This window comes from Sarcophilus harrisii, chromosome 1, assembly GCF_902635505.1.
Source record: "Sarcophilus harrisii chromosome 1, mSarHar1.11, whole genome shotgun sequence".
Classification (NCBI taxonomy): Eukaryota; Metazoa; Chordata; class Mammalia; order Dasyuromorphia; family Dasyuridae; genus Sarcophilus; species Sarcophilus harrisii.
In genome coordinates, this window is record NC_045426.1 from 714,721,059 (window position 1) to 714,741,057 (window position 19,999).

At 39.4% G+C, this 19,999-nt stretch overlaps 1 protein-coding gene across 1 annotated transcript; it reads left to right on the top strand.

Annotated features, from left to right (window-relative positions):
- The first annotated feature begins 1,594 nt into the window (after positions 1-1,594).
- Positions 1,595-16,023, top strand: LOC100918713 (zinc finger protein 420). The gene is made up of 5 exons (XM_012544148.3): positions 1,595-1,919; positions 2,821-2,872; positions 6,314-6,440; positions 7,879-7,974; positions 10,248-16,023. The coding sequence occupies exons 2-5, from the start codon at positions 2,843-2,845 to the stop codon at positions 12,626-12,628; spliced, it is 2,634 nt and encodes an 877-aa protein (XP_012399602.2). The 5' UTR covers positions 1,595-1,919; positions 2,821-2,842; the 3' UTR covers positions 12,629-16,023.
- Positions 16,024-19,999: the final 3,976 nt, after the last annotated feature.

Sequence of the window (19,999 nt, forward strand, 5' to 3'; positions counted from 1 at the left end):
CAATAACAACAACAAGCTTCACTTGAAGACACTCAGGAGTTCAAAAGTTGCTCAGTGTTGCTTTTACTGCAAGAAATTCAGTTTTCCCCTCAGTCACTTTTAATTGAAGAAAAACTCTGATTTAAGTTAAAAGTGCAATGTTTTCATAAAACACTCAAATTCAAAGGAATTGTTATCTCTGTACCAGCTATAGATGATTTCATGTTAAGGAATATATTAATTATCTTTTGTATGTTTAACTGTGTTCTGATTCAGTTCTAGAACATCCTTTGTTGTCTGTATTAGTCAAAATGATACCATTCCTGGAAATAGTTTTGTACAATTAGAGGAAATTTGTTAGTTGTCTACAAGATCCAGGTGTAAAGTATCAACATTTTCAAGATAAAAAGAGGGGCTGTTGAAAATTGAAAACTATCATTATATATATATATATATATATATATATATATATATATATATATATATAGAAAATAAAAAGCCATTTTTAAAAAATAAAAAGCCATTATTAAAAATGAGTGTTGAAAACTCTCTTTATATGCAATTTGGAAAAACAAAATAAAAATTTTAAAAAATAAGCTGCTGATGAAAATCACACATCTATTTGGCCTTCTCAAGGATTCCAACCTGTAGTTCAATTTGATGGGAGCCAACAAAAGGACAAGGTGAAACATTTTTCCAGCCCAGAAGTTCAGCAGGAAAGCTCTATCTCATTGAGATCAAGGGAGGGTACAGTCCAGTTCAGGTGCCCCAAGGCCAGGAAGGAGCAGGCTGCACCCCTGCAAAGCAGGACTGAGAGCCCAGGCACCAACAAGCTAGCAGCCAGACCCCAAACCTCAAGCCAAGAAGCTTAGGAAAGTGTCCCCTTAGCCTGGTATCACATCCCAACTTTAATATTAATTTTAGAAGTCATGAAATAGACTGGAAAATGCAAAGATTCACACACACACACATACAAAAGGAGTAGACCATAGAAAGATAGTAGGTGACAAGGAAGAGGAAAAGTGGGAAAAGATTGCTGAATTAAAAAGGACCTTGTAAGTTTCTCATGAGTACCTCAACTTAGCCTGACACACTAGATGGAAGTGACCATAGTGACCTTGCCTATTTCTGTTCTGCTTAGCTGGGCAGCGCACATGGGAGGTGCTTCTACAGATAAGATCAGTTATTGTTCCCCGAAAATACTGATCTTGGAAGGTCCCCGTAAGCCTTTTCCCACCATTGTGTGCATCCTGTTATTCCACCACTGTGTACATCCCAAGCCCATCCCCATCACTGTGTCGATCCGGTTATTGCTTTGGGCTGTGAGAAATAGCAATTTTTTTTGGTACAACAGCTACCCAAGGACCTCACCGATTTCTTTTTGCTTCTGTACCCTATATAAACGCTGCCCCTCACTCACTCGGGACCGAATGATTTTGGAACATGATTTCGGATTTTGAACGTGAATGGTTCGGCCGGCTAGCCTAAGCTCCCCACACATGAAAGACTAAAAACCAGTCTCTTCTTGCCTCAGCTCCTCTGGCAGGACAACATGAAGTCAAAGTTGGCTGCGTGTAAAAACAAAAATTACATTTGGATGAGTCTGTGGCTCAGGAAGAGTTACTGCAGGGAACTCCAGAGAGCGGAGGGAAGACCGGGGGGGAAGAAGGGAGGGTAACGGAAGTGGGTGGGCCTGGGAGGAGTTGGGGAGGAAGAGACCATTGCGCCGGAGCCGCAGCCTGCAGTCCTGACCCTACAGGGGTGCGGAGAAGAAGGTTCCACCCTCTTGGGCGATGGACAGGAGGACCAGGAGAGTGGTTTGGGGGAAGCCGGAAGTCTCGGACCCGCTGTCTCGCTGCCTGCCCCTTGGTCGTCCTCCCTTCCCGGGACCCCCGATCGCTTTGTCTTCTGGAAGCCAGAACCGTGCTTGCAGCTCGCAGGTAGGTCGGAGCCGGCGTTCCCCACATTTACGGACTTCCGCGGGGTGTCCCGGCCACTGGATCTCCTCCTCCTCCTCCTCTGACCTCGTGGAGGTTCTCCAGGTCTACCAGGACCTTAAGCCTTGCTGCTAGATGAGCTCCCCACCACTAACCCAGCTTGCTGGCTCCCGCTGCTCAGATTTACTTCCCAGATTTCAGACTTTGCCCCTAAGAATGCGGGAGTCGTGATTTCAGCCTTCTCATCAGGAGCCAGGGGTCCCGTCTCCCAGTCCCCAGGGAGATTGCTCAGAGATCCAGATTCTCCTTCAGGCTCAATCCTTGTAGGGATCCTCGAGTCCTGCCTTCCTGCCCCCAGGAGCCCACCTAGGACCCAATGACCAAAGCTCTTCCCTCCTCCCCCTTAACTGAACGCGGTCTCTTGAGCTACTTCCTGTCAGGTTCCTGGTTTGTGGCTCCGTCTGCACTTTTCCGTTAGAGACTACAAGCCCAAGCTCCACCGGATCGAGCCCACAGTCCTTCCCAGCCCTTTCCCAGCCTCAGCTCTCCTCCTGGAGCACTTCTGTCTCTCTTAGTGGCCTTGACCTCCAATCCAGGACCGTCTGTCTTGCCTTCCAGACCCTCCCCTTGTGTCCCTGGACCCTCTTCTCCCTGAACCCTTGGAACTCAGTCTTAGACTGGATTTTGTCTGGACTTTCCTGGTGACTCCAGGCTATCTTGTGCTTAGAAAAGCACAGAATTAAAAACCTTAGGTGTGACCTCTGTTATTCTGGCCTTTGGTGGTTGCTACATTGGTGGGGCAATTAAGGCTGGGGGCAGCAGGACTCTGAGGTAGACAAAGACTAGGGACCAGTTGGAGGAGCTTTACAAAATGGAATCACCTTGGTTACTTTTCTATGTGCAGAGGGAGCCTGGAGCCAGAGGGAATGGGCCCTAGGAGCCTCAGACCTCCTCAGGTGAGTGCAGTCCATTCAGACCTGACCAACATCAACAATCAAAACCATTTCCCTTGACTTGGGGAAATGTGTGTGAAGCTGGCAATAATTTACTTATGGATCGTCTCTTTACAAAAGTGGTTATTATGTTAACACAGTAGGAACAACACTGCTCTGGTCTTCTGTGTTTTTAACTGATTCATTGAGATTTTAATTTTAATATCTTGACATTTATTCTTGTTTTAGGTTTATTAATTTATATATAGAGAGAATTCAGATTAATCTCTTTTTCTAAATGCTTGATGTGTGATTATAAGTCTGTTTCCTCCCCTGAGGACTACTTCAGCAGAATCTTAGAAATTTGAGAATTTTATTTAATCATTGTCCTTTTTTTCTTTTTTACAATTTTATCATTTCTGAGATCTGTTCTCTGACCCAGTCATTATTTAATGTCACCAGAAGTTCTCCTTTTAGGTTTATATCTTTTGTCAGTGATCCCAGTGTCAGGCAGTTTCCATTCTTATTTGCAGTGGTTCTCAAACTTTTGTTTTCAGTATCTTTATCCTATTCAAAATTATTGAGGATCTCTCCAAAAGGTTTGGTTTATCTGGATTATATTTATAGACATTTACCATATTGGAAATAAAAACTATTTTTGAATTTGTAGACCCTCTAAAAGGATTTCAGAGATTCCCAGGATTCTCTAGACCATACTTTGAGAACCACTGCTTTAGGGAATGAAAAAATGTACGAATTATTTCTTCTATCTACCTTGGTCTGCAAAATGTCTTTATACCAGTGGTTAATTTTTATAGAAGTTCCATATGTGACAAAGAAATATTCATATTCCTCTGTTGTCCCATTTTGAAATTGCCATAAGTCTTTTATTTCCGATTTCTTTAGACATTTGTTCATTTCTTCTGCTTACATTTCATTCTACATTTCTTCATCTCCCTCTTTCCTTTTCTCTTGTAGTTTCCTTTCCTCTCTTGCCCTTCAACTAATCCTATTTGTTGGCTTTTAATTTCATTTATTTTTCTTCCCCTTTCCAAGGAGGATTGCACTCCTTCTTGCATTATCCATCTTCTCTTTCTGTTTTGCCTAATTTCTCATTCTCTGGATCATAGTCCCCCTACTCCTCTGGTCTTTTTCTTATCCCTGTACATTTCATACTAACCCTGTAGATGCTTTCTGCCACTGGCTCTAGACCAACCCCACAGATTCCTCTTTCCCATGGTGTCTTCCTTTCAGAATACTGTGTATCACAGCAGCTTCAGTGAGAACATGGCTCCATAGCTGGAAATATTTCCTCTTGATATTTGCCCTCTCTTGTTCCTTTACCTTTCTTCCACATTCTCCTAGAAATCTCAATCTTGGCTTTACAGGCACAAAATCCCTAAGTCTCAGGGAGAGGTCTCTTTTCTCCTCTAAGAATAGCCATCAGTGGAACCCCCTCTCATCTCCAAGGTCAAGCCTCTTCCTTTTTGCACTTTTTCAATCTTTCTACCTTCCTCCCTCACTCCCCAGGTGCTCTTCTCTTTCCAAATCCATGGAGTTCATGTACTTAATTCCCATTTTTTTATCCTGTTCTCCAGCCTTTCATTCTCTCCTCCAGGATTTTTACTTCTCTAAGTTTTTAGGACACAACTCTTACTAACTGACCGTTTCTTCTCTGTCTCCTTTACTTGATGTTAGACTCCCCCCTTTATTGTGGAATATTTACTTTTTATACTTATTCTTCAGCTCCCATCTGCAGGATAGGTCATCCTGGACTATATCCTCAGCTCCACTGCTCTCTGGAATTCATTCTTCCATTCCTTCTCCTTATCACCTTGGTTTGCATTTGTCTTCCACTATTCTAAACTCAATTAGTTCCATTGTATGAGAAGGTCTATCTCATGGCTTATAGAACTTTTTCCTTCTGAATGAATTGTTAAAGGTGACCATTGCCAGCCTGGCAATTTGTAGCCCTGGGTTTTATTTTTGGGTTCTGGTTATGGTTTTTCTGTGGGTGGTCTGTGGATTTTTTCCATTGGAATTTTATTTTCTGTATCCAAAATTTCCTTCATGACTGGGACCATTTTTTTAACCAGTTGTGTCTTTCTGGGGAACTTGTCATCCTTGGAGTCTAAATCCATGTGCATGCTGTCTTTCTTTTCTGTGTACTTGCTTTCAGCAGGGGACACATTTTCTTTGAATGTTAATTGTAGTTTACTTCACTTTCCCCAGGCTGTCCTTCACTTTTTTTGTATTTCCCTTCCTTGCCTATTCTCTGTTAACTGCTGTCCAACTCCACTTTTCCTTCTTATAGATAACACACCCTTTCAGGATTAGTCTGCCAGGTAAGGGCATGGGGAGCTCCCTTTCTTCTGGGTAATTGTGAGTTCCACTGAAGAACTTGTCTCTCCTGTGCTCTCCCACTTTTTCACATTTACCATTATCGTATCCCTTCATTTAGTCTGTAACCTATTCTCCTCAATAAATCTTCCTTTTGGAACTGTATGTGCCAAAATGTTTGTGGCAGCCCTGTTTGTAGTGGTTGGAAACTGGAAAATGAATGGATGCCCATCAATTGGAGAATGGTTGGGTAAACTGTGGTATATGAATGTTATGGAATATTATTGTTCTGTAAGAAATGACCAGCAGGATGAATACAGAGAGGCTTGGAGAGACTTACATGAAGTGATGGTAAGTGAAATGAGCAGAACTAGGAGATCATTATATACCTCAACAACAATACTGAATAAGGATGTATTCTGATGGAAGTGGATTTCTTCGACAAAGAGAAGATCTAACTCAGTTTCAATTGATTAATGATGGCAGAAGCAGTTACACCCAAAGAAAGAACACTGGGAAATGAATGTAAACTGTTTGCATTTTGGTTTTTCTTCCCAGGTTATTTTTACCTTCTGAATCCAATTCTTCCTGTGCAACAAGAGAACTGTTCGGTTCTGCACACAGATATTGTATCTAGGATATACTGTGACATATTTAACATATATAGAACTGCTTGCCATCTGGGAGAGGGTGGAGGGAGGGAGAGGAAAAATCGGAACTGAAGTGAGTGCAAGGGATAATGTTGTAAAAAATTACCCAGGCATGGGTTCTTTCAATAAAAAGTAATAATTATTTTTAAAAATAAATAAATAAATCTTCCTTTTTTCAAAGAGGATGGCCAATAGTGAATTCTTCATGTGGCTGAACCCCCACTTTTGGTGCCTGCCATCATTTGGTGACAAACCCCACACCATCAGTCACAATACTATAAAATGCTTTTGGCAAAATTCAGTGAGACTCTTACTGACCCTGCTTCCAGGAGCTGACTCTGACACTCAGAAATGGTTTGACTTTTGAGCAGATCTCTTCTCTTTGTTTCCTGCTGTAAATTAAGGGTAAGGATTCCCCTAACCCTAATTCTGAAGTGTTTCTGAGCTCTACATCTCATGACTTTTGGTGCTTTAGGAGTGGGTGACATTCAGGGATGTGGCTGTGGACTTTACCCAGGAGGAATGGGGCCTCTTGGACCCTCCTCAGAAGGAGCTGTACAAGGAAGTCATGGTTGAGAATGCCTGGAACTTGCTGTCCCTGGGTAAGGACATTTCCCCTGCTAACTATGAATATGCATATGATCATTCCCTAGGGTACAAGGTTTGGGGTGGGGGGGGGGGCAGCATTAGTCAGAATGGTGAAAGTGCTGGTCAGCTGTGTCCAAGCAAGAGGGTCCTCCTGTATGTCCTTACATTGGATGATACGAACAAATCTCAGAGATTATTTTGGCTGACTCTAACTGGGTATGAATTTGTCTGGCAAAGCTCTGAAAATGGCTCAGGCAGCTTTTCCTTACACCCCTTGCTCTTTGGGATGGGTCTAGCATTTGCAATATTCTTCATAATGGCCATCAAGTTTTAGCCCCAAGCACCTAGTTGTCCCCAGTACAGGAAGTTTGTTTTTAATCTTCCTTCTTATTGCCCTCAAATTCTAGCACAAGTGGTAGGAAGGAAATAGGAGGGAAGAAGCATTTCCTTAGTCCAGGTGCTGTGCCATATGCTTTCTGTACAGCACTGTGGCAACAATGTTGTGTAAGAACAACTTCCAGCAAGTAAGTTGTTATTCTAAGTAACCAAAGTAATGAAAAAGCACAAATGAGCAAAGATGCTATTTGCATCCAGAGGAAGAACTGATGACTAGAAATACATATAGCATAATTTGACATATATGTGTGTCTGCATGGATGTATAGATAAGCCATGTATGCTTACATGTTTATATGTAATGGCAGATAGGTGAGGATAGGAAAATGAAGGAAAAATATTTATAAGTTTGTTATCTGTTTGAAAGGAACAGCAGTTTGTATACTATAGATTTACCATTTCATGGTCCATTATCTTTTAATTTTACTATATTGTGGAAATACTTATTTGTAAATTAAAGATAAAACAAAATTTTATGACTGGTTAACATATTATCCTGCAATTTAGATGATGTTGTTACTCCCTTTTGAGAGTAGAGGAAACTGAGGCAAACAGTTTAATATAAGTACCAGGGGGTTAAGCTACTAAATATCCAAGGCCTAATTTAAGCTCAGGTATTCCTGCCTCTATGCCCATGTCTCCCTCCACTGCCCTACTGGCTCCACCTAATTTCTAGATAATGCAAACTCTGGAATGAGTCTGTCCTTCTCTGAAGAAGGGGTTTCAGGACTAAGGTCCCTCTTGATCTGGCTCAAGGCCACTCCGGTCCAAGACCCCTTTTTACCTAGGTATGGAGTTAGAAGTTTCTGCCACAATGGAACCTAACAGGATAGGAGGTGGGGGAAGAGCATTTGCTCTTTCTCAGAACGGCATGATGGGACAAACCCTATCACGGGTTACTAGGATAATAAGCTCTAGTGGGTGATGATAGACTCACATGTTTGGATGTAATGGAATAAATCTCAAGATGAAGCAGCTCTGGATCCTCACCCCATTCCCTAAAGAGAACTAAATTTCAAGCTTCTCTCCTTCATCCCTAACTGCTATTCATGCCCAGGGCTTCCAGTTCCCAGAGAAGATGTGATCTGTTATTTTGAGCAAAGGGAAGTACCCTGGATGCTGCACCCAGAAGGCCTGAGGAGCTGCCCTCCAGGTAAGTGAGGACAAAGCAGGGACATGAGAGTTGTGCTTACAGGAGACTTCTAGGAGCCACCATGAAGTAAAAGCTTGGTTTGGGGGAGGAAGAGCAGCCTCGGAATATTTTCAGCTATGTTTTGGCAGTGGCTTCCTGGACTAGTCACTGAATCTCACTTTCCCATCTATAAAATGAGTGGCTTCCACTCCATGGCCTTGTGGGTCCCAACTTCCAGTGATCATCTGTGGTCCTATAAGAATGATCATCTTTGATCCTATAAGGGACATTGTTCTTATGGAGATCACAGACTGGTGGGGCAGATAATATAAAAGCAACTATGTAGAAACCTACTGTGGACCAGAAAAATAATTTAAATTTATTGCTTTACTAGGTCACTAATTAGTGAGGATAAAAGTAGTTTAAAGACAGCACCTTATACACAAGTTTAATCAGAAATATACTTACCAAGGGATTAAGCTACTAAATATCCAAGGCATAATATAGGCTCAGGTACTCCTGCCTCCATGCCCATCTCTCCCTCCACTCCCCTACCAGCTCCACATAATTTCTATGTAATGGAAACTCCAGAATGAGTCTGTCCTTCTCTGAAGAAGGGAGTCCAGGATTAAGGTCCCTCTTGATTTGTTAAAAAGATATGTACGGGAATAAGATAACTGTTTTAAAAAGAATAATTAGTGGCTACATGAAAAAAAATAATGGATCAGAACAAAACACTTATGCCTTAAATGAAATATGAAAAATCAACACACACAAAACAAGTGTTAATATTCTGCATGTGACCTTGGATAGTGTAATAGAAAAATAAATAAAATTGAAAGTGATCACAAAAAAATGACAGGAAATATTTATAGTGATGTTAACTTGTCAAGTACTGTATGCAGAGCATTTCCAAATGCAAATTCTAGTCTCTGCTGCTGGAATTTGAGTCAAGTCACTCAAGCATTCTTAGCTGATGGCCTGAGCTGTGCACCCAGTGAGAATGAAGGCAGTTTCTATATTGTCACAGGTTTACTGTGAGGAACCAATATATTTGTGCATGGCTCATTGGAAATTCAGTCATCCTTAGGATGTCTGATATTGGGATTTTTAAATGATTGATTTTGCCCAGTTAGGATTTTGTTCTTTATCTGAGGAAATAGAAAATAATTTTTTCTGCTGATACTGGGAAGGGGAAATAAATGTGTGGGTCTAAGTGTCTCTGTGAACATGTAGTGTTCTGGTTGGTTTTTTGTAGTTCTCTGGTGTTATGGGCCAGAACTCTTGTACTTGAAACAAGGATTCTTACAAACTCAGTGGAATTGATGAGACATTGGTTATCTAGCTTAGCATGGTGATTAGTAGTTCTCTAGTTCAGTACATGCACTTAGTACTTAATATAGTTCTAATAGATTCACATCTACAATGTAATTGAAATAAAGCATATAAAGCTGGGACAATCTCAGCCAAAGTCAGAGCCAAAGAAGACAAGACGCCTGGAGGTGGGAGCTCAAGCTCTGGGAGCCAAGGAGAGACATTCATTTATTTCATATCACACCATTGTGGTGGCCAGCCTTTCCTCCTTTATTTCCTCCACTGAGACCAACGCCTGTCTGAAGGGCCTCAAGAAAGGGCCCCAGGCAAGGAGATAATAAGGAATTTCGACTTTGGATTTTAACACTTAACTATTTTTGTAATGATTACTCTGCTGAAAAGAAGGCTGGTCCAGAGATCTCCAGAAAAGCAACCAGAACATTACACTCTGGGGCAGTCTTCTTTTCAGTAGGGTAATTAATAGGGTAAGAATAGCCAGGTGTTAAACTCCAAATTGTCTCCTTGCCTGGGGCCTGGGCTAGCTTGGTCTCAGTGGAGGAAATGCAGGAGGACAGCCACCAAGATGATGTGAGATGGAATGAATCTCTCTGGGTCCGAAGACTTGTGCTCCAGCATCCAGCCACCTCAAAGGTGGGCAATGGAATGAATGTGTCTCTGAGTCCACCGTGGCTGAGTTTGTCCCAATTTATACACTCTATTATAATTAGATCATTTACAGTATACTGAGTATAAGCCAATCATTATATCACTAGAGAGCCATTATTTGTTGTAAGATTAAATCACTCATACTGAACCATGCTAAACTAGATAACCATTGTCTTATCAATTCCACTTACTTAGCACCTTGTAAGAATCTTTGTTTCAAGTACAGTGTTCTGGCCCATAACACCTGCATACAGCATGTGTATATGTGTAGTGTCTGTATTTGTTTTATTTTTGTTGTCTTTTTTTTTTCCCAGAAAAAGAGATCAGACTTGAAATGAAGAAACATACGACAGAGCAAAGCCTTTCAGTGGTAGATTCTCTCAAGCCAAGATTCATCACTGACAGTCCTATTAACTTCACGTGGAAAGATATCTGTGATACACTTAAGAAAATCCACATTGGAGAGAAATCTTACAAATATAATGGAAGTGGAAAGGCTTTCATAGAAAGTGAATCTCTTACTAGATATTTACAGAGAATTTATACTGGAGAGAAACCTTATGAATGTAACCAGTGTGAAAAGGCTTTTAAAAATCAGAGAGCTCTTACTGTACATCAGAGGATCCACACTGGGGAGAAACCTTATGAATGTAACCAGTGTGGAAAGCCTTTTAGAAAAGAGGGAGCTCTTACTGTACATCAAAGGATCCACACTGGGGAGAAACCTTATATATGCAACCAGTGTGGAAAGACTTTTAGACAAAAGGGAGCTCTCACTGTACATCAGAGGATCCACACTGGAGAGAAACCTTATAAATGTAACCAATGTGGAGAGGCTTTTAGAAAAAGGGAATCTCTTACTGTACATCAGAGGATCCACACTGGAGAGAAACCTTATGAATGTATCCATTGTGGAAAGACTTTCAGCTATAAGAGAGTTCTTACTGCACATCAAAGAATCCACACTGGAGAGAAACCTTATGAATGTAATCAGTGTGAAAAAACTTTTATTTATAAGTTTAATCTTTCTTTGCATCAGAGAATCCACACTGGAGAGAATCCTTACGAATGTAAGCAATGTGGAAAGGCTTTTAGAAAACAGGGAGATCTTACTGTACATCAAAGAATCCACACTGGAGAGAAACCTTATAAATGTAACCAGTGTGGAAAAAGCTTTAGACAAAAGGGAGCTCTCACTGTTCATCAGAGGATCCACACTGGAGAGAAACCTTATAAATGTAACCAATGTGGAAAGGCTTTTAGAAAAAGGGAATCTCTTACTGTACATCAGAGAATCCATACTGGAGAGAAACCTTATGAATGCATCCAGTGTGGAAAGACTTTCAGCTGCAAGAGAGTTCTTACTGCACATCAAAGAATCCACACTGGAGAGAAACTTTATGAATGTAACCAGTGTGAAAAAACATTTATTTATAAGTTTAATCTTTCTTTGCATCAGCGAATCCACACTGGAGACAATCCTTATGAATGTAAGCAATGTGGAAAGGCTTTTATGCAAAGGGGATCTCTTATTGCACATCAAAGAATCCACACTGGAGAGAATCCTTACAACTGTAATCAGTGTGGAAAGGCTTTTACAAATCAGGGAGCTCTTACTGTACATCAGAGAATCCACACTGGGGAGAGACCTTATAAATGTAACCAGTGTGGAAAGACTTTTAGGAAAAAGGAAACTCTTATTGTACATCAGAGAATCCACACTGAAGAAAAACCTTATGAATGTAATCAGTGTGGAAAGGCTTTTACAAATCAGGGAGCTCTTACTGTACATCAGAGGATCCACACTGGGGAGAGACCTTATAAATGTAACCAGTGTGGAAAGGCTTTTACACAAAGGGGTGCTCTTAATGGACATCAGAGAATTCACACTGGAGAGAACCCTTATGAATGTAACCAGTGTGGAAAGGCTTTCAAATACAAGCATAGTCTTCCTGTACATCAGAGAATCCACACTGGGGAGAAACCTTATAAATGTAACCAGTGTGTAAAGACTTTTAGGAAAAAGGAAACTCTTATTGTACATCAGAGAATCCACACTGAAGAGAAACCTTATGAATGTAACCAGTGTGGAAAGGCTTTTAGACAAAAGTTATATCTTACTGTACATCAGAGAATCCACACTGGGGAGAAACCTTATAAATGTAACCAATGCGGAAAGGCTTTTACACAAAGGGGAGCTCTTACTGGACATCAGAGAATCCACACTGGAGAAAACCCTTATGAATGTAATCAATGTGGAAAGACTTTCAAATGTAAGAGTAGTCTTCCTGTACATCAGAGAATCCACACTGGAGAGAAACCTTATAAATGTAACCAGTGTGAAAAGTCTTTTAGGAAAAAGGAAACTCTTATTGTACATCAGAGAATCCACACTGAAGAGAAACCTTATGAATGTAATCAGTGTGGAAAGACCTTTACGCAAAAGGTAACTCTTACTGCACATCAAAGAATCCACACTGGAGAGAAACCTTATAAATGTAATAAGTGTGAAAAGGCTTTTAGAAAACGGGGAGCTCTTACTGTACATCAGAGGATCCACACTGGAGAGAAACCTTATAAATGTAACCAGTGTGGACAGGCTTTTATAAGAAGGGAATCTCTTACTGGACATCAGAGAATCCACATTGAGGAGAAATCTTTTGAATGTAACCAATATAGAAAGGGTTTTATATGAAAATCTGATTGTTACTGCCAGATCTTTGATGAAATGGAATGGCATTAAAATGAGGAATATGTATTAGGATGAGAACATTGGGAGAAGGCTACTGATGCCTTCCATACTTAGCCTTCTGTTACTGTAACCCTGTAGGAAAGGTGAGAAAAGGAAAATAAAAGTTGCCTTGGAATAGCAGACAGCTTCTTGGGCGTATTGGAACCTTCCTTTTCATCTGATCACCTACTTGAAAGGCATCCTGATGGAATGAGAAGCTCTGTACTTTGGGAGTTAGAGGACATGGGTTGAATTTCTGGTTCTGTACCTCTGTGGCCTTGGGAAAGTAATTTAACTTTAACAGCGCATTCAGATTAGGGCTGGGTTTCTTCTAGCTCTAAATCCTTTGAGAAGCTCAAGAGGTGCTTGAAGATGAACTCTACTCTTCAACATTCTTGGGTCTTCAGGTTCAGATTACGGTTAATAATTCAGATGACATCACTAAGCTTTCTGGGTATGATTGGCAATTTGGAGACTCAGCAAGATATGGGAAATTCTCAAGCTAGAGCTTTGTTGAATGAGGAAACTTGCACACCATTCCTAAATAAATAATTTTATGCAGTTCATGAAACCTTTCTTGCCATATTCAGGCAAAAAAAAAAAAAGTTTTGTTAAGATGCTTTAAGAATGTAAGGTTTCTACTCTGATGTTTCAGCTTACATCCATCAAATTGATAGAAATGACCCCAAAAGCTGAAAATAGTGTGTGGAAAGGGTGCTATAGAATTAGAGGCACAGTCATATAATGAATGTAGCTATGAATTGGTCCAACTGTTCTGAAAAGCCGTTTGGTATTAGAATTTATTGAAAGTTGATCAAATGTTCAGATTTTGTGACACAGAGACTCGGCTGCAAGGCTTGAACGCTAAAGAATGAGGGAAGCAAAGGTTCTAGCTATACTAAAGTAATCCTTGCAGTGGCTTTTTTTGATAGCAAAATAAAATGTAGGTGCAAAAAAGAAACAAAATACATGTCATTTAGTTGGAGAATGTCTAAACAAATTGTGGTGATGAACATATTTGAATGATTTGACATGGAAAAACCATATAGGAAGAGAATTCAGAGAAGCATGGGGATATGGAAATGAAGAGAGATGGATTGAAATGAGTAAAACCCAACATCAGTGACTCCCTCAAATACCAATGATCTCTTCAATTTGAACTCCCTTGCAACCATGGAGATGAATGTCTGTGTCCATCCTGTGTGTTTCTTGCCTATTAGTTTTCACATAAATTAGGAAAATTTGTAATTTTCTTTCTCTGTTTTGGCCCTTCTTGATTTAGCTAACAGTATTATAACTGTTATAGAATGACTTTGGTAAGACTCTTTTTTTCTAAATACTTTATATAGTATTGGAATTAATTGTTCTTTAAATGTCTGGTAGAATTCACTTATAAACCCATCTGGCCTTGCAGATTTTTTTCTTAGAGAATTTATTAATGGCCTGTTCAATTTCTTCTAAAATGGGACTCTGGGGAGGATTCTGGGAAGATAGAGTATAGGATGATAAATTTCAAACTCTCCAGGTTTCCACCACAAAAAGAACAAATTTATTCCTCAGCAGGAACATAGACTGGAAAAAAATCAAGAAGACTTGGGGAAGAATAAGGGTCCTCCAGATACAACCTAAGAAGATGTGTAGGAAGTGTTCATCCTGGGGATTAACCCATGTGAGGTGTAAACACCTTCAGACTAGCTCTGCACAAACATCAGGTGGGGAGCTCTGGGGCTAGTGGGGTTTGACTGGAGCTAAAGCAGGAACCATAGAAACTTTCATCTCTGGAGTAGGAGTCTAGGAAGACTGAGTGAATCTGTACTGATTAGGAATTCCAGGACCAGTTGTATTGCAGAAACTCTGTCTTGGTTGAGAAGGAGCCAGCACACCCGATGAGTGCAGAGAGGGTAGTGGAAGTGTAGTGATACTGGCTATGGACATTTGCAGAAGGGTGACGTTTTGGTAAACTTTTAAAAAATTTTATCTACCCCTAAGCTGTGATTAGTAGAATTTGCTATTAGAAATAAAATCTCTTGGAAATATAACTGATATTCTTTTGAGTTTTGAATTTGATTACTTGATCATTAAGTCAATAACCCATTACTTGAGAGAATTTTTATAAGCTACTCAGAGAAATGTGACCCTGAACAGGTAGAGGTCTCTATCTGGACAAGTGTTGGGAGCCTTTGCTCAAGGTGAGATTCTTTTGACTCAGTTTCCCAGTTCTCTTTCTTTGTTTCCCACCTGATCATTCCTAAGTCTGATAAGGTAGAACTATTATAACTGGATATCAAACTAAACTAAGAAAGCTTTATTTTGTCATGTGTATGCTCCCAGGCGGAGGCCTGAAGAACTAGTTCTGATGGTATTATTATACGCTGGTATTTTCCTCCTATAACAAATTTCTATGATAAAAACAAGATATTATATAATTGAATTTGTGTATGGTCAACACAAATTCAATTATACAATATCTTGTTTTCAATATGAAAATATGTAGTTATTGTATCCTAAATAATTTGGTGAATGAGTATTTGATAGTCACCTATTTGTTGTAGACACATATAGGATGTTTGTGTGAAACAAAGTCCTTAAAGGTTTCCAAAATAATGTAAAAATAATTAACATGATCATCTGTAAGACCTGTTATTTTGTTGTTTCTTGAAAGTAAAGCTAACACATCTTTAACATTTGTATATCCTGTGTATCCTATGACACAAATATGTTCCATTACATGAGAAGTTGCTAAATGATCTACATTCGGCTCTACATCTTATAGCAGTCTTTGTGGACTTATCTTTCTTTCTCAGATCATCCTAACCTCTATTTGTTAGATTCATTTTTTATTCTAGATTTTAGTCAGTTACAGCTGCATTGGCCAATTTCAAGGAGCTGAATCATTGGACTCTTTAATTGGTTCCAGCTTATCACCCCCTTCATAAAAAGATGGGACTCAACTCTACACCCATGCTCAGCAAAAAGTAGTTTCAAAAGATGAGATCATTGCCCCTGCTCCCAGAGGACTTTGGATCTCATTGGTTTGGAGAGAAATTAGAATTGATTAGTGAATGGACCCTAAATTATCCAGTGTCTGGATGGGTCTCCTGTTACAATGAATTTGGGACTTAGGATGGCACAAATTTTCACAGCTCAGATATAGGATTCCATGATGCTTTCTAGGCCCTTGGTAATATACTGTAGAGCACATTTTAAAATATTCAGTTTCCAACTACAGATATTGTTTTAAGGAATTGCACTAGAATCCAACTCATGATTTGAATATGTTATACATCCAATTGTATATAAGTTGGATAGGTAATTAACATACATATTACATATATATGTATGGATCCATATGTGTATTATATAATAGATATAATTTATTGTATTAACTATTAATAATATAATTAAAAATACAAATGTATATATGTTGTAAAATGTTACAATTGTGTTCTGTACCAATGTCTTCTATTCCAATATCTTCTAATTTGCTACCTATGGTGCTTGTTATTGAACATCCACCCTATGTATTGGTGCCTATGAAGATCACTCACCATTGGTACAAGTCAGCAGGTGAACCAGCTTGAGATAACATTAAAGGAAAATTAGAAAACAAAGTAGGAAAAGGAAAAATTGTTGGATTACTCCTTGTTGATGTTCTAGCAACTACAGCAATTATTACACCACTGGCTATTTCAGCTTTACCTCCTAACAGAATTATTCAGACTGCCCAATTCATAAATTAATTACCAAAAAATGTATCATAAGCTCTTAAAGAACAAATTAGTATAGATGAGTTAAAACAAGGACCACAGTTAATGGAATAATCATTAATATGGTTAGGAGATCATGTAAACAATTTAGAAACTTGATCACAACTAATTTGTGATTATAAATTCACTCATATATATGTAACTCTATAGATGGGATAATGATACCATCAATGTGACATGGCGCTCAATGAGGAACTGAATAAATGAAGCTATATAATTCAAACCTCACTTGGGATATATCTGAATTAACTACTTTGGCTATGTATACATATGTGCATATTTGCATAGGAACTCTAAACAATGCAATGAGGATTCATGATGACATGTTGTCTTCATTGACGTGATACTCTGAGTACAGATTAAAAACATTCTTTAGATATGACCAATGAGAAATTTTATTTAATTTGAAAGCATATGTTCTTGTGATAGGGGGCTATTGTTTCTTGTTTTTTCAACGGGATGACATGGCAGAATGGGAAGGGAGAGAAATCTATTTTTTCTTGTAAAAAAATTTTGAATTTAAAAAGTGAAGTAAACCAATATTTTTTGCCCAAGATTTTCCTGACTACATAAGTAAAAATAAGATGGGAATAATGACACCAAAGTTTGCTATAAGGACCAGGAGAGACAACTGACAAAATGTTTAATTCAGTGCTGATTTTCTTCCTTCAGTCTTGGCACTAGATTGACCTCTCACCTACTGGCTGCCAAAGGTAGCACCCTCCCCATTGAGCTTCTCACCTTTGGTAAAAGAGCTATCATATCCCTTGGACTTCTGTCCTTCCCCTGTCACATGGTTGGGTCAGTGTTGTTTTTTTTCCTGGAAGGTGAAAAAGCTGGTCACAGAATTAGACTTACACAGTGGACAAAGACTCCATGTGTCTCCCTCTGAGCAGTATTCTGAGGGGCTCTGAACAAGCTAGCATGTCTGCCTAGCAAGCTAAAAGGCGAAGAAGTCTACCTCTTTTGTGTGACCCTAGGCAAGTCACTTAACCCCAATTGTTTCAGAAAAAAAAAAAGTCTACCCTGTGAAATTAGGGTGCTTCAGGTAGGACAGAATTCCCAAGAAGGTATATTCCTTTATTGTACTAAGCAGAAGAACTCACCTACGAAAGCAAGAGGAGGCTGGTGTTCTCAACCTAAGGAACTCTAGTGACTTTACAAATGGTCCTTTTTAGGCTATACTTAAGTAAATGTTTGTTTGTTTTTTTAACATGTGGAACTGTAATATTCTTGCCAAAATGCAATGTTCTCTTGTTGGGTTTTCTTGGGGTCTCTGGGAGTAGCCTTCATTTCAGTTCAGTAATTACCACAAGTACAGTCAGGTATTAAGGTCCAAATCCTTTATTATCTCTTTCAAAGTCTTGTCTCCTTTCTTGGGGCCTGGTTAGCTTTTTTATAGTCTAGATCCTTTATTATCTCCTTCCTGGGGCTGGGCAGTTTTCTGGAGAACCTTTCAGTCTGGCCTTGGTCTTAATGGGGGAAGTGCAGGAGTCCAGGCCAGCCACCAGGAAGATCAAAAATCGAATTGAATTTCTCCCCTTGGTTCTGAGAGCTTAAGCTCCCGCCGCCACTCCTTTGCCTTCTCTCCAAATGTCTGTAGCTCTCTCCGAATCCCCTGGCTGAGGCTTCTAGCTTATATGTTCTACACTGAGTATAAACCTATCATTATATCACTAGGAAACCATTATTTGTTGTAGAATTAAATCAATCATACTGAATCATTCTAAACTAGATCTCTACCAATTCCACTTAGTACCTTGTAAGCATCCTTTGTTTCAAGTTCAGAGTTCTGGCCCATAATATCTCCCGCTTTTGTTTTTAGAATATAGGGAATCATGCTCTATGTTCTCAAGAAGATGCGAACCTCAAAAAAGGAGGTGAAAACACCATAATAGGAGGTGATTACACCCTCCCTAATGTCTCAGGAAGAGAGATGAAAACACCAAAGGAAATGAGAAATCAAATCAGATTAGTGGGTTTCTGAAGGGGCTCACTTGAAACAAGGTGTACATAATATCAACATGGGAGGTATTACACATAATTACATAAATTACACAAGCACATAGCAATATAACATAGGCTAGTAGTGATGAAACAAATAACATGAATCAACATGAGGAATTATACATGTCCATAAGCCCTACTTCAAAAGGAATCTATTGTCCATTAGTTCATGCAATCATGCTAGCTCTTATTATCCAGGAGATATAAATATATCTGATTCAGCCTACTCAGTAGGTGTGGTACAAAGAATTGCCACAGCCCAAATAAAATGTGCAGCCTCTAATATATATCAGCTCTTTAAGAAACTTCAAGAGCAAGTGAGAAAGCATCCGGGTAAGATCTATATATTGCATGTCCACTCTCATAGTGGACTTCCAGGTCCCATTTTTGATGGCAATTCAAAGGCAGATAGCCTTCTAACTATGTTGGTCAATACTCCTTTATTCCAAGAAGCCCAAGAATCTCACTCTAAATATCACTAGGCTGCTCAAGCTTTACATTTACAATTTGGGATAACAAAAGAGGAAGCTAGGAGCACAGTAAAAGCCTGTACAGCCTGCCTCCCTTTCCATGCTCCTATGCTACCTCCAGGGAAGAATCCTCATGGCTTGAGACCCAATGAAATCTGGCAAATGGATATGATCCATTATAAATCTTTTGGTCGTCTGTCTTTTATCCATGTTGTAGTAGACACCTTTTCAGAATTCGCTTTTGCAATGCCAGCAGCAAGAGACAGCCCAAGTGGTCACTGAATTCCTTATACAAGCTTTTGCAATTATGGGTGTGCCACAAGCAATAAAAAGAGATAATGGACCTGCATATACTTCTAAACATTTTGCACACTTTTGTGCACAGTATAAGATCTTACACACCACTGGCATACCTTTTAATCTTCAAGATCAGGTAATAGTAGAGAGGAGAAATAGAGGCATTAAGATACTCCTCCAAAAGCAAAAGAAAGGGGGAGCCACAGGTAACCCTAGAGAACTTCTAAATTTAGCTCTCTGTACCGTTAATTTTAAAGTTTTTGATAAAGATGCACTGGCTCTGGCAGACAGGTTTTATAACCCAACAGAAGGGCAGCGTCCAGTGTGAGCAGTTCCAATGTAATTGCTAGGTGATGAGAAGAAATCTAGAAAGTGGTAAATAGAAGGGATTAGATAGGTTAACTGCTTGGGAGAAATGGTTTGCTTGTGTTTCTACAGACAGAGAAGGAATCAGATGGGTGCCAATGAGCACTGTAGAGAGATAGAAAAAGAGAAAAACCTAGAAACAAAGGAGAAGACCTAAAAAACATCTGACGCTGAAAGAGCATGGCTGATAGAGACTGTTAAAGAACTTTAAAACCAGCAGGAATCATTGGATGATAGACTCCTTTTGGACTATTTCTAGGACTTATGGACATGTATAATTCTTCATGCTGATTCATGTTATTTGTTACATCACTACTAGCCTGTGTTATATTGCTATGTGCTTATGTAATTTATGTAATTATGTATAATACCTCCCTTATTGATGGATTTGTGTATACTTGTTTTAAGTGAGCCCCTTCAGAAACCTG

Coding starts and splice junctions, on each gene's coding strand:
- LOC100918713 (XM_012544148.3), top strand. CDS start 2,843: ATGGGCCCTAGGAGCCTCAGACCTCCTCAG. Junction 2,873..6,313: donor GGAGCCTCAGACCTCCTCAG/GTGAGTGCAGTC, acceptor TTGGTGCTTTAG/GAGTGGGTGACATTCAGGGA. Junction 7,975..10,247: donor CCTGAGGAGCTGCCCTCCAG/GTAAGTGAGGAC, acceptor TTTTTTTCCCAG/AAAAAGAGATCAGACTTGAA.